Genomic DNA, 19211 nt, shown 5'->3' on the forward strand with positions numbered 1-19211 from the left:
TGCAGGAGCGTTTAACAGTAGACTCAGGATCAGAAAGTTGAAGATTCATACAGAGACGAGAGAGAGAAAAATAAAGAGAGAGAGAGGGGATGCCACGGTCATTCCTATTGTATAAGAAAAAGAAGAAACAGGGGGCCTGTGGAGGATGGAGGTGGAGAGACCCAGTTCAGACAGACTGGAAAGAGGACAACAGACCAGGTCAGTTCTGGATATGTTTATGTTTATTCATATTGTTCAAGAAGACCAGTATTCTTATTATTTTGTAAATAGCAGTATCTGAGAAAATAGTAAAAATGCAACAACAAAAAAAGGGAGAAAGAGAAAATAGATACTGCCGTGTTGAGGCAAACAGTGTGTGTGAATTGTTTTGCTCTATAATTACTATATTTATTACAATGTATTTATTTCAATATCACTTTGATCAATTCATATTTATAAGTAAGATGATTTGTATTTTATTTAGTTTGAATTGTAGTCTTGTATTTTTTAGGAAAGTTACAGGTTTGTTTAATCAGAGGATAGAATATTATAGAATGGCCTCACAGGCAGTTTGATACTGACGTTGCCTCATATGCTGGTTATTTCTCATGAATAATATGTCTGTGCATGTTCTGAGTCTGTCTCCCTACCTCTTCAGTGAGTGAGAATGCTGAGGTACAGTCTGCAACATTCAACTGCCTTGACCAACCCAAACCTGTGGCTCTGTCAGAGCCAGATACCCCCTCCTTGACTTCAACACATGAGGCAGGGCCAATAAGTGGACAAGGACCAGTACCAGGGGAAGAACCAGGGTTAGGGCCAGGCAGGGGCCATGGTTGGTCTAATCTCCTCTCTCGGACCATGGGCCAGAATCATTTTTATCACCCTGCTGCACTGGCTCTGGTCTCCCGAGCCAAGGTAAACGTTTAAGAGCTATGCATGATATGTCTGTTAAACGTTTACTTGAAAACTGGAAATCAAGTGATCCTCCATCATTGGGATGGTGCAAGAATCAAATGCATTATATTTGAATATTGAAAGGGTGTGGGCAACATAGAATGGCAGAGTGGCTCAGTTTGAGGTCATGTGACATCGAGGCTTGCAGACGCTGGAGATGGAGACAGTGGGAGCATGTGGGTCTGGGCAGGTGATATGTCGTTGATGTTTGTGTGCGTCTGTACGCTATATTTTGTCTGTGTATGTTTACATTGTTTGAAAAATACAATCTTACCAAAAAATTGCTGTAAAACCACAGTTGTATGGTTACCGTACATAGGTAGAGAGTTTTGGAATGCCAAATCAACAATGATACACTCTTTGGAAAAAAGGGTTAAAGAAGGGTTCCTCGGCTGTCCCCATAGGATATCATTTTGGGGTTTCAGATAGAACCCTTTTGGGGTCCATATAGAACCCATTGAAGAGGAGTGCGTCAACATTTCACAGGCCACAATCAACAGCCTGATCAACTCTATGAGAACAAAATGTGTCGTGCTGCATGAGGCAAATGGTGGTCATACTAGATACTGACTGGTTTTCTGATCCACTCCCCTAAGGTATCGGTGAGAAACAGATATATACACAGTGCCTTTGGAAAGTATTCAGACCCCTTGACTTTTTCCACATTTTGTTAGTTACAGCCTTATTTTAAAATTGATTAAATAGATGTGTTTTTTAAAATCAATCTACTACACACAATACCCCACATGACAAAGTGAAAACAGGCTTTAAAAGAAACTACAGAAATACTTTATTTACATAAGTATTCAGACCCTTTGCTATGAGACTCGAAATTGAGCTCAGGTACATCCTGTTTCCAATGATCATCCTTGAGATGTTTCTACTACCTGATTGGAGTCCACCTGTGGCAAATTCAATTGATTGCACATAAATTGGAAAGGCTGTCTATATAAGGTCCCACAGTTGACAGTGCATGTCAGAGCAAAAACCAAGTCATGATGTTGAAGGAATTGTCCGTAGAGCTCCGAGAAAGGATTGTGTTGAGGCACAGATCTGGCGAAGGGTACCAAAAATGTCTGCAGCATTGAAGGTCCCCAAGAACATAATGGCCTCCATCATTCTTAAATGGAAGAAGTTTGGAACTACCAAGAGCTGGGCGCCCGGCCAAACTGAGAAATCGAGGGAAAAGGACCTTGGTCAAGGAGGTGACCAAGAACCCGATGGTCACTCTGACAGAGCTCCAGAATTCCTGTGTGGAGATGGGCGAACCTTTCAGAAGGACATCAATGAAACCTGGCACCATCCCTATGTTGAAACATGGTGGTGGCAGCATCGTACTGTGGGGATGATTTTCAGCAGCAGGGACTGGGAGACTAGTCAGGATTGAGGCAAAGATGAACAGATCAAAGTATAGAGAGATCCTTGATGAAAACCTCCAGAGCACTCAGGACCTCAGATGGGGGGCGAAGGTTCACCTTCCAACAGGACATCGACCCTAAGCACAACAGCCAAGACAACTCAGGAGTGGTTTTGGGACAACTCTCTAAATGTCCTTGAGTGACCCAGCCTGAGCCCAGACTTGAACCCGATTGAACATCTCTGGAGAGACCTAAAGATAGATGTGCAGTGATGCTCCCCATCGAATCTGACAGAGCTTGAGAGGATCTGCAGAGAAGAATGGGAGGAACTCCCCAAATACAGGTGTGCCAAGCTTGTAGTGTCATACTCAAGAAAACTCTACGCTGTAATCACTGCCAAAGGTGCTTCAACAAAGTGCTGAGTAAAGGGTCTGAATAGTTATGTAAATGTGATATTGCCGTTTTTTATATTTTTTTTATACATTTGGAACAGAACATCTTAAAAGATAAATGCGAACTTCATCATTCAAGCATCACACCGAACACATCCTCTGGCCAACTCATTCCATGAACCAGTCTAAACAACAGGTTTCGCTGACAAAGAACTAAACATAAGTTTGCGACCTAACAGCTAGACTAGTTTACAATGTACCACATCTCTGGTTAGCGCAAGAGACTAATGTAATGTTGTTTAGAAAACAGCAGCTAAAATCTTTATGATGGCAGCCATGTTGACTTGGCGAAAACTTCCTAATCCCAGAATGCAATTCACTATAACTTTTCAGCATATTAAAAATGGTCGATGTACTTGTTACAGTGTATACAAGGACCAGTGCACATGACTTGACAAGTTGTTTACCATTTTTGACAAATCACAAAGCAAATAAAATGTTTTCACTTCACAGATTATCACACCAAATACTACAAGCCTACTGCCTAGCCTAACCGTAGCGCAAAATCTAAATAGGGATGAAACCATTTTAGGGGGTGTTTGGGGGGGTCATTTCATTTGTGGGGGGTTTTCAAGTCCATGGGGGGTGGAAAAATGACGGACGATATCATGGGGGGATATTACCAAGTTGAAACATGGATCACCACAGATAACACTGCTCTACTCCTACTGCTCTCTCTTCGTCCGCCCACGTGTTCTCGCACACCCCGAGAGCTTCTGGTCAGCGGGGTGGTGGCATCGGGATCCTTATCTCTCCCAAGTGGTCATTCTCTCTTTCTCCCCTTACCCATCTGTCTATCGCCTCCTTTGAATTTCATGCTGTCACAGTTACCAGCCCTTTCAAGCTTAACATCCTTATCATTTATCGCCCTCCAGGTCCCCTCGGAGAGTTCATCAATGAGCTTGATGCCTTGATAAGCTCCTTTCCTGAGGATGGCTCACCTCTCACAGTTCTGGGCGACTTTAACCTCCCACGTCTACCTTTGACTCATTCCTCTCTGCCTCCTTCTTTCCACTCCTCTCCTCTTTTGACCTCACCCTCTCACCTTCCCCCCTACTCACAAGGCAGGCAATACGCTCGACCTCATCTTTACTAGATGCTGTTTTTCCACTAACCTCATTGCAACTCCCCTCCAAGTCTCCGACCACTACCTTGTATCCTTTTCCCTCTCGCTCTCATCCAACACTTCCCACACTGCCCCTACTCGGATGGTATCGCGCCGTCCCAACCTTCGCTCTCTCTCCCCCGCTACTCTCTCCTCTTCCATCCTATCATCTCTTCCCTCTGCTCAAACCTTCTCCAACCTATCTCCTGATTCTGCCTCCTCAACCCTCCTCTCCTCCCTTTCTGCATCCTTTGACTCTCTATGTCCCCTATCTTCCAGGCCGGCTCGGTCCTCCCCTCCCGCTCCGTGGCTTGACGACTCATTGCGAGCTCACAGAACAGGGCTCCGGGCAGCCGAGCGGAAATGGAGGAAAACTCGCCTCCCTGCGGACCTGGCATCCTTTCACTCCCTCCTCTCTACATTTTCCTCCTCTGTCTCTGCTGCTAAAGCCACTTTCTACCACTCTAAATTCCAAGCATCTGCCTCTAACCCTAGGAAGCTCTTTGCCACCTTCTCCTCCCTCCTGAATCCTCCTCCTCCCCCCCCCTCCTCCCTCTCTGCAGATGACTTCGTCAACCATTTTGAAAAGAAGGTCGACGACATCCGATCCTCGTTTGCTAAGTCAAACGACACCGCTGGTTCTGCTCACAGTGCCCTACCCTGTGCTCTGACCTCTTTCTCCCCTCTCTCTCCAGATGAAATCTCGCGTCTTGTGACGGCCGGCCGCCCAACAACCTGCCCGCTTGACCCTATCCCCTCCTCTCTTCTCCAGACCATTTCCGGAGACCTTCTCCCTTACCTCACCTCGCTCATCAACTTATCCCTGACCGCTGGCTACTTCCCTTCCGTCTTCAAGAGAGCGAGAGTTGCACCCCTTCTGAAAAAACCTACACTCGATCCCTCCGATGTCAACAACTACAGACCAGTATCCCTTCTTTCTTTTCTCTCCAAAACTCTTGAACGTGCCGTCCTTGGTCAGCTCTCCCGCTATCTCTCTCAGAATGACCTTCTTGATCCAAATCAGTCAGGTTTCAAGACTAGTCATTCAACTGAGACTGCTCTTCTCTGTATCACGGAGGCGCTCCGCACCGCTAAAGCTAACTCTCTCTCCTCTGCTCTCATCCTTCTAGACCTATCGGCTGCCTTCGATACTGTGAACCATCAGATCCTCCTCTCCACCCTCTCCGAGTTGGGCATCTCCGGCGTGGCCCACGCTTGGATTGCGTCCTACCTGACAGGTCGCTCCTACCAGGTGGCGTGGCGAGAATCTGTCTCCTCACCATGCGCTCTCACCACTGGTGTCCCCCAGGGCTCTGTTCTAGGCCCTCTCCTATTCTCGCTATACACCAAGTCACTTGGCTCTGTCATAACCTCACATGGTCTCTCCTATCATTGCTATGCAGACGACACACAATTAATCTTCTCCTTTCCCCCTTCTGATGACCAGGTGGCGAATCGCATCTCTGCATGTCTGGCAGACATATCAGTGTGGATGACGGATCACCACCTCAAGCTGAACTTCGGCAAGACGGAGCTGCTCTTCCTCCCGGGGAAGGACTGCCCGTTCCATGATCTCGCCATCACGGTTGACAACTCCATTGTGTCCTCCTCCCAGAGCGCTAAGAACCTTGGCGTGATCCTGGACAACACCCTGTCGTTCTCAACTAACATCAAGGCGGTGGCCCGTTCCTGTAGGTTCATGCTCTACAACATCCGCAGAGTACGACCCTGCCTCACACAGGAAGCGGCACAGGTCCTAATCCAGGCACTTGTCATCTCCCGTCTGGATTACTGCAACTCGCTGTTGGCTGGGCTCCCTGCCTGTGCCATTAAACCCCTACAACTCATCCAGAACGCCGCAGCCCGTCTGGTGTTCAACCTTCCCAAGTTCTCTCACGTCACCCCGCTCCTCCACTCTCTCCACTGGCTTCCAGTTGAAGCTCGCATCCGCTACAAGACCATGGTGCTTGCCTACGGAGCTGTGAGGGGAACGGCACCTCAGTACCTCCAGGCTCTGATCAGGCCCTACACCCAAATAAGGGCACTGCGTTCATCCACCTCTGGCCTGCTCGCCTCCCTACCACTGAGGAAGTACAGTTCCCGCTCAGCCCAGTCAAAACTGTTCGCTGCTCTGGCTCCCCAATGGTGGAACAAACTCCCTCACGACGCCAGGACAGCGGAATCAATCACCACCTTCCGGAGACACCTGAAACCCCACCTCTTTAAGGAATACCTAGGATAGGATAAAGTAATCTTTCTCACCCCCCCCTTAAAATATGTAGATGCACTATTGTAAAGTGGCTGTTCCACTGGATGTCATAAGGTGAATGCACCAATTTGTAAGTCGCTCTGGATAAGAGCGTCTGCTAAATGACTTAAATGTAATGTAATGTAAATGTAAATGTTGAAACAGCCTACAGATATTTAGCAGGCAGCGTGCCTTGTTTTAAGGGCAGCGCTGGTAACTCTCCTGTTGCGTAACAATCACATTTTGGAGCAGTGAGAGCATTCTGACATCACATGCATGAAGAAACTCACGCAGGGCGACGGTTAGAGATATTTGGAACTCACGGGTGAAAAGGTTAAGTAGTACTTTAAAGTATTTTTTACTAAAGTAGTTTACACTACTGCCTAATTGTAGCCTAACCAATATCGAAATGGAGATTCAGTGAAAAGAAACATCGGACAAATATTGATTCATCAAGAGACCCCACGCTTGTCTCAAAGCAGTGCGAAATGATGCTTAAATGTTTGACCACACGCGTGTAGGCTATTGCTTCAAATGTTTTATTATAATTGAATGGCTTTGGGAGGTTCAAAAAGCAATCGTTTTGGCCGTTCAATTGCATTAGCCTACTTTATTTCAAAATCATCCAGAGATATTCATGAAATTGTTTATGGATCGATTAACAAAAATGCATGTTGTGGCTGGGCTATGCAAAGAGATGGGTGATTCAAGTGGCATGCCTGGCAGAGTTTAGAACTATAGTGGAACCTGTAGCTGACTTTGCAACCATCAAGAATCAGATGTTTTAGGCTTAGTTGTAGTTCATATAAGGACGTCAGTCAATTGAAATCAATTCATTAGGCCCAAAACTATGGATTTCACATGACTGGGAATACAGATATGCATCTGTTGGTCACCAAGGTAGGGGTGTGAAACAGAAAACCAGTCAGTATCTACGCTTTATGTTGGTTATTTCCTTTATTTTGGAAGTTACCTGTTGATTAGAAATATGATTTCTTTCTGTGTGATATACTGTAAAAGGAGAGTACGCAACTTACAACTTATGTATGTGAAGAGTTTTAGAGTTATCATGCTTGAGTGAATGTGTCCAAGGTCCCCTACGGTACATTGAAGCAGTGTCGGAGGCAGTGTCTGTGTCATAACTTCCAAGTCCCTTTCTTCTCTCTCAGCCCCGGCCACGTGTCCCCCCCAGCTCGGGTGACTTCATGTGTTCTGAATGTGACAAGGTGTTCCCCCTGCAGTGCATGTTGACGCGCCACCTCAAGTGCCACAGCATGGTGAAGAGACACCCCTGCCACTGCTGTGGCAAGGGCTTCCACGACACCTTTGACCTAAAGAGGCACATGCGCACTCACACAGGTGAGGCATGCAATACTCACAGACACAGACGCACACCGGTGTGACATGCAATACTCACAGACACAGACACACACAGGTGAGGCATGTAATACTCACAGACACAGACACACAGGTGAGGCATGCAATACTCACAGACACACACAGGTGAGGCATGCAATACTTCTTATTCTTTTGCACATTTGTCACATTTAAATGTTTCAGATCATCAAACAAATTGTAATATTACACAAAGATAACCCAAGTAAACACAAAATGCAGTTTTTAAGTGATCAATTTATTTATTAAGGGAATAATGCTATCCAAACCTTCATGGCCCTATGTGACAAAGTAATTACCCCACCTTGTTAAATCATGAATTTACTGTGGTTAATAACATTGTTTGAAAAGCTGAGTTCAATTTCACTAGCCACACCCAGGCCTGATTACTGCCAGACCTGTTGAATCAAGAAATCACTTAAATAGAACCTGTCTGACAAAGTGAAGTAGGCCAAAAGATCTTAAAAAGCAAGACATCATGCCACGATCTAAAGAAATTCAGGAACAGATGAGAAACAAAGTAATTGACATCTATCATTCTGGAAAGGGTTACAAAGCCATTTCTAAAGCTTTGGGACTCCAGCAAACCACGGTGAGAGACATTATCCACAAATGGAGAAAATTTGGAACAGTGGTGAACCTTCCCAGGAGTGGCCGGCCTACCAAAACTACCCCAAGCGACGACTCATCCAAGAGGTCACAAAAGAACCCACAACAACATCTAAAGAACTGCAGGCCTCACTTGCCTCAGTTAAGGTCAGTGTTCATGACAAAACCATAAGAAAGAGACTGGGCAAAGTTTTCAACGCAAAAACCACTGCTGACCAAAAAGAAAATAAAGGCTCGTCTCACTTTTTCCAAAAAACATCTTGATGATCCCCAAGACTTCTGGGAAAATATTCTGTGGACTGGTGAGACAAAACTTTTTGGAAGGTGTGCGTCCCGTTACATCTGGTGTAAAAGTAACACAGCATTTTAAAAAAGAACATCATACCAACAGTCAAATATGGTGGTGGTAGTGTGATGGTCTGGGGCTGCTTTGCTGCTTCAGGATCTGGATGACTTGCTGTGATTTATGGAACCATGGATTTTGCTCGCTACCAAAAAATCTTGAAGGAGAATGTCCGGCCATCAGTTCGTGACCTCAAGTTGAAGCGCACGTAGGTTCTAGAGCAGGACAATGATCCAAAACGCAAGTCCACCTCCGAATGGCTTGAAGAAAACAAAATGAAGGTTTTGGAGTGGCCTAGCCAAAGTCCGGATTTGAATCTGATTGAGATGCTATGGCGTGACCTTAAAAAGGTGGTTCATGCTCGAAAACCCTCCAATGTGGCTGAATTAAAAAAATTCTGCAAAGAAGAGGGGGCCAAAATTCCTCCACAGCGATGTGAAAGACTCACTGCTAGTTATCGCAAACGCTTGATTGCAGTTTTTACTGCTGAGGGTGGCACAACCAGTTATTAGGTTTCGGGGGCAAGTACTTTTTCACATAGGGCCATGAAGGTCCGGATAGCTTTTTTCCCTTAATAAATAAAATCATCACTTAAATGCATTTTGTGTTTACTTGGGTTATCTTTGTTTAATATTCACATTTATTTGATGCTCTGAAACATTTAAGTGTGACGTGCAAAAAATAAATATATATTTTTTTAAATCAGGAAGGGGTAAATATGTTTTTCACAGCACTGTACACACACACACTAGTGGAGGCTTTTAAATGTGAAAACATTTAGAACTATACCAAATATATTCACGTCACCCAAAAATGGATTAAAACACACACACTATTTTGCAAAGAAGGTCTACAGAAGCCTTGACAGGGTAGCACCTGGAGGACAGCTTGCTTCCATCCTCCTCTGGATGCATTGACTTAAATACAAAACCTAGGAGGCTCATGGTTGTCCCCCACTTCCATAGACTTACACAGTAATTATGACAACTTCCGGAAGATGTCCTCCAACCTGTCAGAGCTCTTGCAGCATGAACTGACATGTTGTCCACCCAATCAAAGGACCATATAATGAATCTAGCACTGAAAGGATTAGCTACAGCTAGCTAGCACTGCAGTACATAAAATATTGTGAGTAGATGACTCATAGAGAGAGAAAGACAATAGTTGAACAGTTTCGAGCAAATTCATTTCTTCCAAAATGAAGGAGAAGCAAGAGAGAAATAGAGAGCGAGAGAGATTGACTGGGACTGTAGGTAAAGTGGAAAGAAAGAGACGTTTGGACACACTCATTCCAGGGTTTCTTTATTTGCACTATTTTCTACATTGTAGAATAATAGTGAAGACATACACTATGAAATAACACATATGGAATAATGTAGTAACCAAAAAAGTGTTAAACAAGCATATAAAAACGGATTATTAAAACAAGTATTGCATTAGAACAACATAGCTAGATCTAAAACAATTGGATTGTATTTGAAATTCACTATTAGTTCAAGATTAGTTACACTAATCAGGCATTTTATGATAAACAGCCCAACTCATTTTGCTCCTAACAATTCTGGGCTCACGGTTCAAGCTTACTAAAATGGTTATTCAAAAAAGTTTTAAACAGCATTTATAAAATGTCATACATACAGTATAAGGATACGTGAAACTTTAAAAAGTGCCACCCCCTCCCCTTATTTCCTCTCACCTCCTTGCCTCTCCTCCACTTCACTCCCTTCCCAAACTCTACCCGCTCCACCCTTCTCTCACCTTTTCTTCACTCCCCTTCACATACTGCAAGTCCCTATGCTCCAGTTGTAGCTCAATGGTTTCCAAAGTGTCTTTTATGTACCTCCAAGTAGACAGAAAGGTTCTTCTAATGGTTGGATGGACGGGATGTCTCAGTATGGCATTCACTTTTGAGCGAGGAGATTTGGAACTTCCAATGCGTTGGAATCTTTTATTTTTACATTTTCCTTTTCTCTTTCTCTTTTTCCAAGGTGGCTTGATGTTTCTTGATCTCTGTCTTTGTATTGTTGGTCTTTCTTTGACCTTGATGTCTTTGCCTAAAACACAGTAAGCACTATTAGTATTGTAATCAATCGACCAATCAGTTAATCAATCAGTTATTCAATGAATCAATCAGCAAACCAATAAAAAAAAACACAGAAAAAACATAATAATAGCATGGGCTTGGTTTAGTAATATAGAATAGAGCATAAATATAAGGAACTTTTGTGAACACAACTCAAGTATATCCTGAATAGTAAAGCATTAAAGTGCCCAGCAGCAAGCTTGCTCTAACCTTGAGAGCCCTGACATTGGGTCATGTTCAGGAAGTGGGGGAGGTGTGGGGGGAGGGGTAAAAGATGCCCTACCTGTTGCTCTGGCCTTTTCTTCGTCTCTCTCCATTGTTCCCTTAGAACACGCTTCTCTCTCTCACTGACATCCACTACCCTCTTCTTTTTCCATCTCCCTGTCTCTCTGTCATCTCGGTCTCTTTTTCTCAAGGTACTTTTGTCTTCTTTCTGGGTCTGTATCACGGCATGATCGGTAATTCTGCTGCATTTCTGGAGTCATGGTGCCATTCCCTAACAAAATGCATGTAACCATTTTTAATATATTTATTTTATATACAGTACCAGTCAAAAGTTTGGACACACTCATTCCAAGGTTTTTCTTTATTTTTACTATTTTCTACATTGCAGAATAATAGTGAAGACATCAAAATGGAATCACATATGAATCAATGTAGGAACCAAAAAAGTGTTAAACAACTCAACATATATTTAAGCAATAAGGCCCGAGGTGGTGTGGTATATTGGCCATGTATCACAAACCCTGTGTCACGATCGTCGTAAGAAGCGGATCAAAGCGCAGCGTGGTGTGAATCCATCATTTAATAGATGACGAAAAACACGAAGTAAACTGTACAAAAACAAATAACAACCGTGATGCTATCATAAGAACTGTGCTGACAAGCAACTAACATAGACAATCACCCACAAACAAACAGTGAAATCCAGGCTACCTAAGTATGATTCTCAGAGACAACTAATGACACCTGCCTCTGATTGAGAACCATACTTGGCCGAAGCATAGAAATCCCAAAATCATAGAAAAACAAACAGACTGCCCACCCCTACTCATGCCCTGACCATACTAAATAACGACAAAACAAAGGAAATAAAGGTCAGAACGTGACACCCTGAGGGGCCTTATTGCTATTATAAACTGGTTTTCCAATTTAATTAGAGCAGTAAAAATAAATGTCATACACGTGGTATACGGTCTGATATACCACAGCTGTCAGCAAATCAGCATTCAGGGCTCGAACCACCCAGTTTATAATTTATATTTGAAATCGGTAACTCTAATGAAGTTACCCTCTGCAGCATAGATAACCCTGGGTCTTTCTTTCCTGTGGCGGTCCTCACGAGAGCTAGTTTCATCATAGCGCTTGATGGTTTTTGCGACTACACTTGAAAAACCATGACTGACTTGACTTAACGTAATTGACCTTGACTTAACGTAATGATGGACTGTCGTTTCTCTTTGCTTATTTGAGCTGTTCTTGCCATAATATGGACTTGGTCCTTTACCAAATAGGGCTATCTTCAAAGCTGTCATCAAGGCAAAGGGTTGTTACTTTGAAGAATCTCAAATCTAAAACATATTCTGATTTGTTTATCACTTTTAGGAGGAAATAGGAAGTAGTACAAACAAAGAAAAACCCTGGAATGAGTAGAAATCAGGGACACAAAATATTAAATACAGTAACAATAAATACAGTAATCGTGAAAAATGGATGACAGATATTTTAAAAAGTAGGACTATATAAAATAATGAATACATATGTTGAATATTTTATGACTTAAAAATATCGTAGAAGTGGATACATAGCATGCAGGGACATGGCAAAAACACCTACATCCACTGAAAACAAAATGGTCAAAATGCATAAAATCCCCTTTTGAGAGTCATATCTTTGTTTTTTATGGTAAAAGACACCTAAACTTGATATTTTAAGCCCTTTGGAACGAAACATTTTAATCTAAATAAGAGGTGTTATTTCCTGGGGACAGAAAAGGCACCGCATAACAGGAATGACCCAGCCTGCCCATGGAAGAAAATGTAAAAAATGTTTGCAACAGAGGCATTTGGAATGTTATGAATTTCAAGATATGCATTATGAAATAAAACATGTTCAAACAGGGGTGAGTTTATTATGAGCACCTGCCCCCGCACACACCCTCCTCACCCTCGCTCCCCTCCCGCCAGGTATCCGTCCGTACCGCTGTGAGCTGTGTGACAAGGCCTTCACCCAGCGCTGCTCCCTCGAATCCCACCTGAGGAAGATCCATGGCGTTTTCCAGCAGTATGCCTACCGCCAGCGTCGCTCCAAGATCTTCGTGTGCGAGGACTGCGGCTACACATCCAACGAGCCCGACGAGTACTTCCTCCACATGTGCCAGTGCCACCCGGGCAGCCAAGCCCTGCGCCGCTACTACCGCCACCAGGCACATGAGGGCGCCAACAACATGCTCTCTCAACACAAACCCAGACCATTTTTTATTTATACTACGGCTGGGTATAATATGGGTTGATTAATACTCCGGAGTGAAGTTTCACCTAGGTACAGATATAGGATCAGCTTCCCATTCCCAACCCTTAACCATTAGTGGGGAAGATGCAACATTTAGATGAGCGTCTACAGGCAACTTTACTTGTTTCTACCTTAGCCAATTCCTTTGTTACCTTGTCACAAAGTAGATAAAGTCTAGCACCAAGGCTAAATGCGTCACAAGCATTTCGCTACACCCGCAATGACATCCACTACACCCGCAATATCATCTGCTAAATATGTATATGTGTGCCTCCCGGATTTCGCAGTGGTCTAGGGCACTGGTAGCTGTGCTACCAGAGACTCTGGGTTCGCGCCCAGGCTCTGTCGCAGCTGGCTGCGACCGGGAGGTCCGAGGGGAGACGCACAATTGACCTAGCATCGTCCGGGTTAGGGAGGGTTTGGCCGCATAGGGATATCCTCGTCTCATCACGCACCAGCGACTCCTGTGGCGGGCAGGGAGCAGTGCGCGCCAACCAGGTCGCCAGGTGCACGGTGTTTCCTCCGACACATTGGTGTGGCTGGTTTCCGGGTTGGATGCGCGCTGTGTTAAGAAGCAGTGTGGCTTGATTGGGTTGTGTTTCGGAGGACGTATGGCTTTCGACCTTCGTCTCTCCCGAGTTGTCTCTCCCGAGATTTGTTTATCACTTTTTTGGTTACTACATTATTCCATATGAGTTATTTCATAGTTTGATGTCTTCCCTATTATTCTAGTAAAAATAAAGAAAAACCCTTGAATGAGTATGTGTCCAAACTTTGACTGGTACTATATATATATATATATATGAGAGAGATAATACACAGTGTATAACAAACATTAATCACAGTTAAATAACATGGCTATATACAGTGAGTACTAGTACTGAGGCGATGTGCAGTGGTACGAGGCAATTGAGTTAGTTATGTACTGTAATATAGGTAGGGGTAAAGTGACTAGGCAACAGGATAGATAATACATAGTAGCAGCAGCGTATGTGCAAAAAAAGGCAGTGAGTGGAAAAAACAGGTCAATGCTCCAGAGTGACGCAGCGGTCTAACGTACTGCATCTCAGTGCAAGAGGCGTCACTACAGTCCCTGGTTTGAATCCAGGCTGCATGACATCTGGCCGGGACTGGGAGTCCCATAGGGCGGTGCACAATTGGCCCAGCGTCGCCCGGGGTAGGCCATCATTGTAAATATGAATTTGTTCTTAACTGACTTGCCTACTTAAATAAAGGTTCAATAAAAAAACATGCAGGTAGTCATTTGATTAGCTATTTAGCAGTCTTGTGGCTTGGGGTTAGAAGCTGTTCAGGGCCTTGTTGGCTCCAGACTTGAAGCACTGGTACTGATTGCTGTGCTGTAGCAGAGAGAACAGTCTGTGGCTTGAATGGCTGGAGTTTTTGACACATTTGACATTTGACACACGGGCCTTCCTCTGACACAGCCTGGTATAGAGGTCCTGGATGGCAAGGAGTTCGGCCCCAGTGATGTACTGGACCGTACGCACTACCCTCTGTAGCGCCTTGCGGTTGGATGCCAAGCAGTTGCCATACCAAGAGGTGATGCAGCCAGTCAAGATACTCTCGATGATGCAGCCCTAGAACTTTTTGAGGATCTGGGGGCCCATGCCAAATCTTTTCAGCCTCCTGAGGGGGGAGAGGCATTGTCATGCCCGCTTCACAACTGTGTTGGTGTGTTTGGACCATGATAAATCCTTAGTGATGTGGACACAGAGGAACTTGGAAGTTCTCGACCCGATCCACTACAGCCCCGTCAACGTGAATGGGGGCATGCTCAGCCCTCCGTTTCCTGTAGTCCCCGATCAGTTCCTTTATCTTACTAACGATGAGGTTGTTGGCCTGGCACCACACTGTCAGGTCTCTGACCTTCTCCATATAGGCTGTCTCATAGACGGGTCGTCTGCAAACTTAGTGATGGTGTTGGAGTCGTGCGTGGCCACGCGGTCGTGGGTGAATAGGGAGTCCAGGAGGGGACTTAGCACGCTCCCCTGAGGGGCCAGATGGGTTGTTGCCTACCCTTCCGAAGGGTGGCCCTTCAGAAAGTCCAAGATCCAGTTGCAGGGGGAGGTGTTCAGTCCCAGGGAACTTATCTCAGTGATGAGTTGATGGCACTATGGTGTTGAATGCTGAGCTGTAGTCAATGAATAGCATTCTCACGTAGGTGTTTATTTTGTCCAGGTGGGAAAGGGCATTGTAGAGTGCAATAGAGATTGCATCATGTCAAATCAAATCACATTTTTTGCAGATGTTATTGCGGGTGTAGCGAAATGCTTGTGTTCCTAGCTCCAACAGTGCAGTAATATCTACAACATTACATATATATCTAAAAGTAAAATAATGGAATTAAGAGATATATGAATATTAGGACTAGCAATGTCGGAGTGGCATTGACAAAAATACAGTCGAATAGTATACAGTACATACATATGAAATGAGTAAAGCACTATGTATACATTATTAAAGTGACCACTGATTCTGTGGATCTGTTGGGGCGGTATGCAAATTAGAGTGGGTCCAGGGTGTCTGGGATGATGGTGTTGATGTAAGCAATGACCAGCCTTTCAAAGCATTTCGTGTAAGTGTTATGGGTCGATAGTCATTTAGAAAGGTTACCTTGGTATTCTTGGACACAGTGACTATGGTGGTCGGCTTGAAACATGTAGGTAATACAGACTGTCAGGGAGAAGTTTAAATTGTCACTGAAGACACTTGCCAGCTGGCCAACGCATGCTCTTAAAAACGTAGGAGTTCTGATCTGTGATCAGTTTTGCCTTTTAGATCATAATAAATAAGATTAAATGGACAGGTGGGGGCCACATCACTCATCTTTCACAATTTTCCACTTGGAATACCATCAAGGTTTAGCGTTGCATGCAATGTGACTGATATGAAACACCTATCATTGTGGCAAGGAGTTTGTCCTGACCTAAATGGCCAAGAAAAACTCCTGGCCTTAGTGATATTGCGTGCACATTAGCCAACAGAAAGCAACTGTGGCTACATATCACCAGTGATATCCTACATGAGTTCACCTCCTATATCACCCACATTGTACGTCACCATCATTCACGTCCAGAGCTGGGTTTTAATACTTGGGGAATCACTTTCAAATACTTTATATGTGCTTGTTTGAGCTTGCCTGGCTTAATAAACCAATAGAAAAGTCCCAAAAAGTATATTAAGTATTTGAACCCAGGCCAGTTCATATCCTACATCAACTACATCCTACAAAATCAGTCAGATTATCCTACATTTCATGCTGGGAAAGTCTTGGTGCTCCTTGTGGTAGCCCACGTTAAAGGTGATATAGTCGATGAGTACGTCTTGATTCTGCTCAGGTACATGTAATGTTCGTAATGCTTCAGGAAACTGGGCATATGTCACAGGCCACTACTTCACAGGAGAGCTGTTTGAACGTAAACTTAATATATATTAATGCCTTTTCTGTCAGAAATGCCTTCTCGAACATGTGAATTTTCCTGTGCCCTAACAACAAACTTGTATGCCATCTGTAAATATGAATAAAATGGTTAAATTACGAGCCTAGTCGGTTTAGCCACAGAAAAATACAGCAACCTTCCCGCTCGCCATGATTGGCTGAGATAAAAAGTGGGCTGGACATGCCAACAGGCGAGTTTGGATTGGTTTGCCATATTGATGCTTCTGTCTATTTGAGCTGGTCAGTATGTGTAGGTAATCCTATCTAACACAGCTTTAAAACTGTATTGCGTAGTAAAACTTAACAAAAGACTCCACTATGCAAGTATCCATTTCACTGCAACAACTGTTTCAGAGTACTCTTATCTGAGCGTGCCAGAGCGCAGAATAAATGATGAATTTATGAACGCTCAACACCCGTTGAATATTGCTGGTGTCAGTAAACGTGGACAAAATAGTGTAATTAAATTGTTGCCAGGAGCACAGTTACAGTGTTAGTTTCAAAGAAAAAACTTCTGTTGAAACAAAGACCATTCCTTTGCTGAATCTTGAGAGCGCAGAACTGAATCTTCTCCCTTGATTTACAACATGGCGTTTCACCGACAGGGTGTTTCACCGAGACGTGGCTGGAATATGTTCCAGGATTCATCCAATGGCATTGAGGAATACACCACCTCAGTCCTCGGCTTCATCGCATCGAGCTAAAGGCTAGAGCTACCACTTTCAAGGAGCCGGAGACTGATCCGGACGCTTATAAGAAATCTCACTATGCCCTCAGACGAACCATCAAACAAGCAAAGCGTCAATACAGGATTCAGACTGAATCCTACCACACTGCTCTGATGCTCGTTGGATGTGGCAGGGCTTGAAAACTATTACGGACTACAACTGGAAACCCAGATGCGAGCTGCCAAGTGACGCGAGCCTACCAGACGAGCTAAATGCCTTTCATGCTCGCTTCGATGCAACCAACACTGACGTATGCACAAGAGCACCAGCTGTTCTGGATGACCGTGTGATAATGCTCTCGGTAGCCGATCTGAACAGCACCTTTAAACAGGTCAACATTCACAAAGCTGCTGGGCCAGACGTATTACCAGGACGTGTACTCAAAACATGCACGGACCAACTGTCAAGTGTCTTCAATGACATTTTCAACCTCTCCCTGACTGAGTCTGTAATACCTACATGGCTCACATCAACAGCATCCTCCCGGACACCCTAGACCCACTCCAATTCGCATACCGCCCCAACAGATCCACAGATGACGCAATCTCAATCACACTCCACACTGCCTTTTTTCACCTGAACAAAAGGAACACCTATGTGAGAATGCTGTTCATTGACTACAGCTCAACGTTCAACACCATAGTGCCCACGAAGTTCATCACTAAGCTAAGGACTCTGGGACTAAACACCTCCCTCTGCAACTGGATCCTGGACTTCCTGACGGGCCGCCCCCAGGTGGTAAGAGTAGGCAGTAACATGTCTGCCAGGCTAATCCTTAACCTTGGGGCCCCCCAGGGGTGGGTACTTTGTCCCCTCCTGTATTCCCGGTTCACCCATGACTACGTGGCCAAACACGACTCCAACAACATCATTAAGTTTGCTGACGACACAGTAGTGGTAGGCCTGATCACCGACAATGATGATGAGACGGCCTCTAGGGAGGAGGTCAGAGAACTGGAGGTGTGGTGCCAGGACAACAACCTGTTCCTCAATGTGAGCAAGACTAAGGAGCTAATCGTGGACTACAGGAAAAGGCGGGCCGACTAGCAGTGTTCTAGAATATTGTACAATTGACTTTCCTACTTTTCAAATTCTCAGTAAAGCTGAAGCAATTTTTTCAACTGTCAACACATTCAAATGAATCAAGGACGCATACTGGAGGCGCATTGGTTGGTTATTATGGGGAGGTGCATGTTCGGGTTGTGCATCCCCATGGATGGTGGTCTCAGAGCCACGTAGCCAAACTGCTCTTCCAGAGGCAGTTTGGAACTCAGTAGAGAGTGTTGCAACCAAGGACAGACAATTCTTACTCACTACGTGCTTCAGCACTCTGCGTTCCCATTCTGTGAGCTTGTGTGGCCTACCACTTTTTGGGTGAGCCGTTGTTGCTTCTAGAGGTTTCCACTCCCCAATAACAGCACTCACAGTTGACCGGGGAGGCTATACTAAGGCATACATTTTTACAAACTGACTTGTTGGAAAGGTGGCATCATTGAAAGTCATTGAGCTCTTCAGTAAGGCCATTCTCCTGCCAATGTTTGTCTATGGAGATTGCATGCCTGTGTGCTTGGTTTTATACATCTGTCAGCAACGGGTGTGGCGGAAATAGCTGAATCCACTAATTTGAAGGGGTGCTTTTGCACATACTTTAGGTCATGTATTATAGTTGTCACAGCAAAAAGTAATTATTCCCTTAAAAATATGCATGTTTGACGATGCGTTTCATAATTTTCGACCACATAGGGGCACTATAGGCTATGTCGTACTTCATTCATGAGCCAATCGAGATAGATCCATAATAAAGATTTTATTAGTATAATTCCTATGGTTTCCAAAATATTATTAAATATGTGCAATTAAACATTAAGGCATCTCAGTAATACAATATATATATATAAACTGAGTATACCAAACATTAGGAACACCTTCCTAATACTGAGTTGCACCCCGCCTTGCGGCATGGACTCTTCAACATGTCGAAAG

At 44.3% G+C, this 19211-nt stretch overlaps 1 protein-coding gene across 1 annotated transcript; it reads left to right on the forward strand.

Annotated features, from left to right (window-relative positions):
• The first annotated feature begins 6333 nt into the window (after positions 1-6333).
• LOC124000845 (transcription factor Ovo-like 2) lies at positions 6334-13521 on the forward strand. Its single transcript, XM_046307508.1, has 3 exons — positions 6334-6432; positions 7269-7458; positions 12716-13521. The coding sequence occupies exons 2-3, from the start codon at positions 7305-7307 to the stop codon at positions 13039-13041; spliced, it is 480 nt and encodes a 159-aa protein (XP_046163464.1). The 5' UTR covers positions 6334-6432; positions 7269-7304; the 3' UTR covers positions 13042-13521.
• Positions 13522-19211: the final 5690 nt, after the last annotated feature.

This window comes from Oncorhynchus gorbuscha, linkage group LG16, assembly GCF_021184085.1.
Source record: "Oncorhynchus gorbuscha isolate QuinsamMale2020 ecotype Even-year linkage group LG16, OgorEven_v1.0, whole genome shotgun sequence".
Lineage (NCBI taxonomy): Eukaryota > Metazoa > Chordata > Actinopteri > Salmoniformes > Salmonidae > Oncorhynchus > Oncorhynchus gorbuscha.